Raw genomic sequence first — 6,000 nt, forward strand, 5'->3', positions numbered from 1 at the left:
GACTGTGTTATGTAATAAGGGCTTTTGTTTTTTGCCTTTTTTTTTTAACGGAAGCAGAGTTTAAATTCTGGGCCTCCATCTCCAACAGTTAGAACAACAAGACCAATTCTGGCTGGAGGCAGGAGGCTGGTTGTGGAGCTACTGGGAAGCATGCAGGAGTTGAAATGAGGAATTTATTAGGGGAGGAGATCTCGAGCCAGACTTCTTCCCAGCTCCCCCCACCTCCTGCCCTGAAGCGTTGTCTGCTGGGGTTATAGCAATAACAAATTAGGCTCCTCATCTTAAATCTGAGGGTTCAGATTTAGTTATTGTCTTGGCACTGTAAAAACACAGCTGAGAACTCACTGGCAGAAGAGAGACTTTCAAGAGCTTTTGACTCAGGCAGACCTGAAAAGAACTTAAAAGGACAAAGAATACACCATAGTCAGACTTAAAGCTTTTTCATATGTTTTTTCAAGATAGTTGCTCAGCCAAAGCTCAAAATAACAGAAGACTCAAGAATCTGTCAGAACGGAAAACATAAGGCAACATCAGTACAGGGGGTTCCTATCAGCCTGTACTTAATGGAAACATTGTCAAAAATGGCAAGCAATCGTGGGTGTTGTTGGGTTTTGTTTTTTTTTTTTTCTTTCCATGCAGATGGCAAAATAGCCCAGGATGCCTAGTATGGATAGATTTTTAAGATTTTAAGCAGTAAGAGCTACTTCAGGTTATTTCTTGGAAGTGAAGGCAACAGACATGCTGTGTTTCTGCATTCCTGTAGCTTGTGGTTGTAATAACTCTGAGCTGTGTTAACGTAGAGCTGTAAGAGCGCAGAAGGATCTGAGCCAGCCACACTGAAAAAGCAGGCAATGCAGATCTTTTGGGCTGCAAAACACTTCAGCTGCAGGGAGGATATACTGCACCAGAAAACTTTAAGGAGTGACAGAAAGGAAGATGTCACAGCAACCACAGTCAGCCTGAGAAATCTATGCCTACATACTGATAAACTAGGTCCTGCATGTAGTGCAATAGTTTTTGAACTAGCAAATCTGTCTTCTTTCCTCACAGAAACTATGCAATGAAGATCAAGAAGCCTTTTTCTCTGTGCTATGACCCATTCACCAGCAGCATAGAGGTTCTGGATACACCACAGAAAGTCAAGAGGGAAGTCAGTCGACTGAAAGAGGACCTGAAAAACCTCTGCCTGTCCCTTGAAAACCTCTCCTAAAACTGCAGCAGTACTTCTCACCTGGCACTAATACATCTGTAGGCAGTTCCAGAATTTGAAAATTTAGTGAAGTTGTAGCTGTGTGCTAAAATCTTTATCCCACAAACAGCTCTGTCAAGCAAATCTTTTCACTGTAATTTAGGCTGCTGACTTAGCCACATTAATGAGTTCCTATTGAATATGCTTCAGTGGCAAACAACACCAAATTACTCCAATTTCTGGTAGGTGATATGAGCTGCAGCTGTTTGTTGTGTATTTATCTCTTATTCAACTTCTGAAGTTATTTGTCACCTTTTGAAGTTATCTATCACAAAGTAGCACAGTAACTCTTCAGTCACGAAGTCTCTTCTTGCTTAAATGACATGATCACAATCTTTTGTGCTGGCTACCTGCCCGCAATCCTTGCAGCTAACTCATTTCTGCTAGCAATTACGATCAGCTATTGTGCTAATAAACTATGAATGGTTCTCTTACAATGTACAAATACAAGAGTTTATAAGACAGACCTTTTATTTCTTCTGCCATTTATTTTTTCAGCAGTCATCTTATTTAGTTCAAATGTGGCTAAATAATTTTCTGTCATATTTAAGATCACAGAATATGTGTCCGTTGACTAAAAAAAGATAGAAAAGATAGAAACTCTGAGGACCGTGATACTCTGCCCTCTATAACATACCTGTTCGATTTGAAAATGAAATTAAGATTCTGGGGAATAAAAAGATGGATGTGGAGAAAAACCTTCAAAGAAGCCTACAAGAAAAGATGTCTCACTAATTTTTCATGGGATTCAGACAGTCCTGGACACCTTTAAACCTTTAAACATCTTTGTGGGTTTTTTTTTTTTTTTTGTTTGTTTTTTGTTTTTTGGTCATTACAATGATTGCAGTAACAATCAAAATTACAAAGGTACTAAACATCAGTACATTCTAAGATCAAACACCAGAAGCAATATAGCTTTGTTATGGATATAACATCAGGTATGTGCTGCAACTCATCTTGCCTCCCACTCTGGTCTCTTTCTCAGATGTGCCTGAAATTTATTTACACCCTGTGGGTCACATTTCACAGAAAGAATCCTTTAATTGTCCTTTCATTTCCATCTTCCACTGTTCATAAATAGCAACTAATTTAGGAAAAGAAGAGTAGGCTCATTCCTGGGAAGATTCCCTCTTTGCTTAGCATAATGTTGAAACAGGTTACAGGTGATGGCATAAACAGGAGCTATATGGATCTCATGGCTGAACCTGGGTGACAGTATTCCATAGATGTCAATGTAGATTTATCCTGTGCAGCTAAGAAACATTGCTTGTATTTTCAAAAGTGTATTTAGGTTAAGGCAGACAGCAAGCTTACATTTTGCTCACTGCTATCCACTAACTGACAGGATACATGGCCTGAACTCTGATGTAAATGTGAGGTGGTTTGGCTCTTGGAAAAGGAGTCATCAACTCTGCCTTAACTGGTCACCATGGAATAAAAGCATGTACACAGAAAGTTACAGCAGAGCAATTCACATGCTGTTATTTCATACAGAGCTTATCTCACTGTAATTTGTCAATGTGCCAGGCTCTACAGAAACTCTCTTGTTGGGACTGGGTTAATGGGATTTTGTCACTTAAATCTTCATGTCCATAAGCATTTCAGAAAATTCTTTCATGGCACTAACAGAGAATTCAAGATCTGTGAAGATGCTGCAGTGGCTCCATTTTATTAAAATGTGGTGATACCTAACAAATTTGGAAGTATCTTGGCAAAATGGCTGTTGTCCTCTTGGTCTAAACAGCAGGAACATTTCAAGTTCTTTCTTTTTCATTGAAGCTCAGGATTTTTCTATTCTACTTCAGGAAAATATTTTTGTATTGTAAAGCCTATTTTGCTAGAGGTTCAGACAGGGACTAGCTGAAGTGGGTTCCTTTGCTTTCGGTATATTTCTGCTGTGATGTATGATGATCTCTCAACATTCTTTTATGGATTTAATTCTACTTATCCTGCTTTTACACACTTACAAATACCGTTTTTCTTCAGAGCAATGTTTGGTTACATATTGTAATAATTTATCTGTGTATTTGCTGCCAAATGGTACATAGGCAAAAATGCTTGATAGCTGACAACAGATTGTTTTTAGAAATATTATTTTCATCAACCAATTACGTTACATTTCAAATTGAAACCTGCACCACCTTTGCGTGTTTTCTTTTTTCTTTCTTTTTAAGTGGAAGATAATGCCAGCGCAAAAGAGCTAACAAAATATTTTCTATAGATGGATTCTGTAGGCCATAGGCTCTTTTTCATGTATTCCCTCTGAAACGGTTGAATGTGGATTTTATACTTGAGTTTGGCTATTGCTCAGAACAGACCTATATTTGGAAGAAATGAGAGACCTGACGGATTTGTTTTGCCCAAGGCCTCACACTTTCCTTGGAGGAACTCCAGGCCCGCCCACACATCCTTGCCTTTTCCAGTTCCTGTAGCAATGAGAGAAAAAGAAACCATTTGGAGCCAGATTCTCCAATCATTACACATGCTGAGTAGTACCTGATTTCTCAAATAATCCCAACAACAGTACTGAGCCTATTAAAGTGCTGCATGCAGAAAGTCAGAACAGGATTATCAAAACCTGTATGGGTGTACTTGCTTTTTTATTCTCTTAGTGATAGTCAGTCTGAATACATGGCTAGGATAGGCTCCAGCACAGTTTAACGAAGTTTCAAAAGTAATGAATTTCACTACTTAAAATATTAAGAAACAAAAATATTTTTTCCAAAGGAGGCATCTTTCTTTCCTTACTAGGGCAAACCGTACCCCTGGATAACTTGATACTTGATACTTTTCTCTAATTCAGTTCAAATTCTTCTCTTCTTACTCAGTGTAGTGACAAAACAAAAGCCTTCAGGGTTACATCCTTATGAGATATGCTGGTCAGGTTGCTCTTCCAACAGCCATTTTTTCATTTTCTCACAGAAGCCAAGAAGTACCTCATACTCTTGTCAGTCTAAGATGGGGGTGATGTGAGAGGTACTGATGAGGCTTCCCAATGAAAATAATGGCAGAGGAAAAAGCACCAACCAGTAAAAATATGTCTTTTTGTCAGTTTGCATTTCAGCAGTTTCACATTAATCTTGCACAAGAAGGCTCCAAAGCCAAGTAAAACACATTCTGTGACTTGAAACTGAACTGATGAACTCCCCATGGGTCCTTTGCTTATCCCGATAAACTTATTTTTCCTAGATGGAGTGCATTTAGAACAAAATAGTGTATGTTATTAAATCTGTATTGTGTTGTTGAGTTATACATGGGAGAGTTAGTAAATTCAGTTTGTGGGTTTGTTCAGTTTTTTTGCCTAATCAAGTCTGACCTCTACCAATTTTGGTCCACTCTCAAGCCTCCAGCTGTTTCCCTGCTTCCCTGCAGATTTTCTAGGGATGCCAAGGGTACCACTGTGTAAGGAGAATACATAGTTATGCAATTTGGGGAATTTGGCAGGACAGGAAGAGGAAATTTAGGCAGGCCTCCCACCCACTCCCATGAGAAACAGTATTGTATTACAAGGCAGAACTGTCATCCTCCGAAAGACCTTCTCAATCATTTCCCTTTGGCTCCTTTAACATTTCAACTTTTCTACTACCTGATGAACATAAAACCATACTTAACCAATTACGGAAATCACAGAATCAAACAAACAAACATACAGAAGTCCTTCTCAGAAAGGAGCAACTACATTTCACTCAGTCTCCCATGCCTCTGCTGACTCATGAAGGAGGAGGAAAATAAACAAACAAATAATTTAAAAAAAAGCAGAATTCCACAGAAATGATAATGTAATCCTAAAGAAACTTAAAACATGGTATTTTTCACTGTATAGCTACTCACATGAAGATTGTCTTACAGCAGTCACTGAAATGCCACAACCTACCCAGCAAATTGTGGCCATCAGTTAATCACAGACAGAAGTGTTCCATGACTGTTGGAGACAGAAAATAAAACTACTAAGAAAATCCCCCTTGTAGCCTTGCCTTACTGAAAAAACAGAAGGTTCTCTGGCGTCTGCTTCAGTAGAGATTCTACTGCATGGAAAAATTCCAACTGGCAAAGAAATAGAGGGTATAGACATACATCTCTTGTAATGTCACCCCACCACTAAACAGAAGTTGATATGTGGGCTTTTAGATTTGCTTAGAGGACATTACTTTGCAGCATTCCCCAGCTGGTGCATGGTCAGAAGCTGGTAGAAAGGTTACTGTCTGTATCGTATTATATATACATTAACTTTGGGTAATACTAGTGGCTAAGGCCCAAAGTAAAAGCAAATATCTGGCAACTTCTCCCACCACAAGAATTCCTCAGGGGAAAGAAAGCCAAACTAGAAGATGAGTGTGGCTAACAACTGGGAGAGCAAAAGAACAGTAAATGGAAAGGACTGATGGATAAACCCGAAAATATGTTTATTTTGCATGTGTTGTTTCATATATTTGAGGAAAAAAAAAATCCATTTAAAAGGGAGCCTTAGCATAAAGGAATAATGTTTGTATCTGCAAGAGTGTAGATAAGTTAAGGTCACCTAAGAATATTCAACTGTGCTTGATGAGTGTTAGCCTTATCTAAGATATTTGCTTTCAAGATGTGGTACAAAGGTCAGAAAATAGAAAAGGGGTCTTCGGTTTTTGGAAAAGAGGTTTTACATGTTATGTGAGAAAGTAGACACTGCCCAGGAAGTAATGCTGCCTTACAAGACTCAAGAACCCTAAATTTTGACTGAAGGCTACCTTAGAAGGGGGAAAGAAAACACCGAA

General features: G+C 38.7%; 1 protein-coding gene across 1 annotated transcript in view; it reads left to right on the plus strand.

The window, feature by feature from the left end:
• LOC146545334 (tyrosine 3-monooxygenase-like) overlaps positions 1 to 2,038 on the plus strand; it is a 29,245-nt gene extending 27,207 nt beyond the window's left edge. The window contains exon 12 of the mRNA XM_085213643.1: positions 1,051 to 2,038. Within this exon, the coding sequence (XP_085069769.1) occupies positions 1,051 to 1,210 (160 nt within the window). The 3' untranslated portion in view covers positions 1,211 to 2,038. The remainder of the gene's footprint in view (positions 1 to 1,050) is intronic.
• Positions 2,039 to 6,000: the final 3,962 nt, after the last annotated feature.

Source organism: Meleagris gallopavo, chromosome 1 (assembly GCF_905368555.1).
Source record: "Meleagris gallopavo chromosome 1, MGAL_WU_HG_1.1, whole genome shotgun sequence".
NCBI classification, from domain to species: Eukaryota; Metazoa; Chordata; class Aves; order Galliformes; family Phasianidae; genus Meleagris; species Meleagris gallopavo.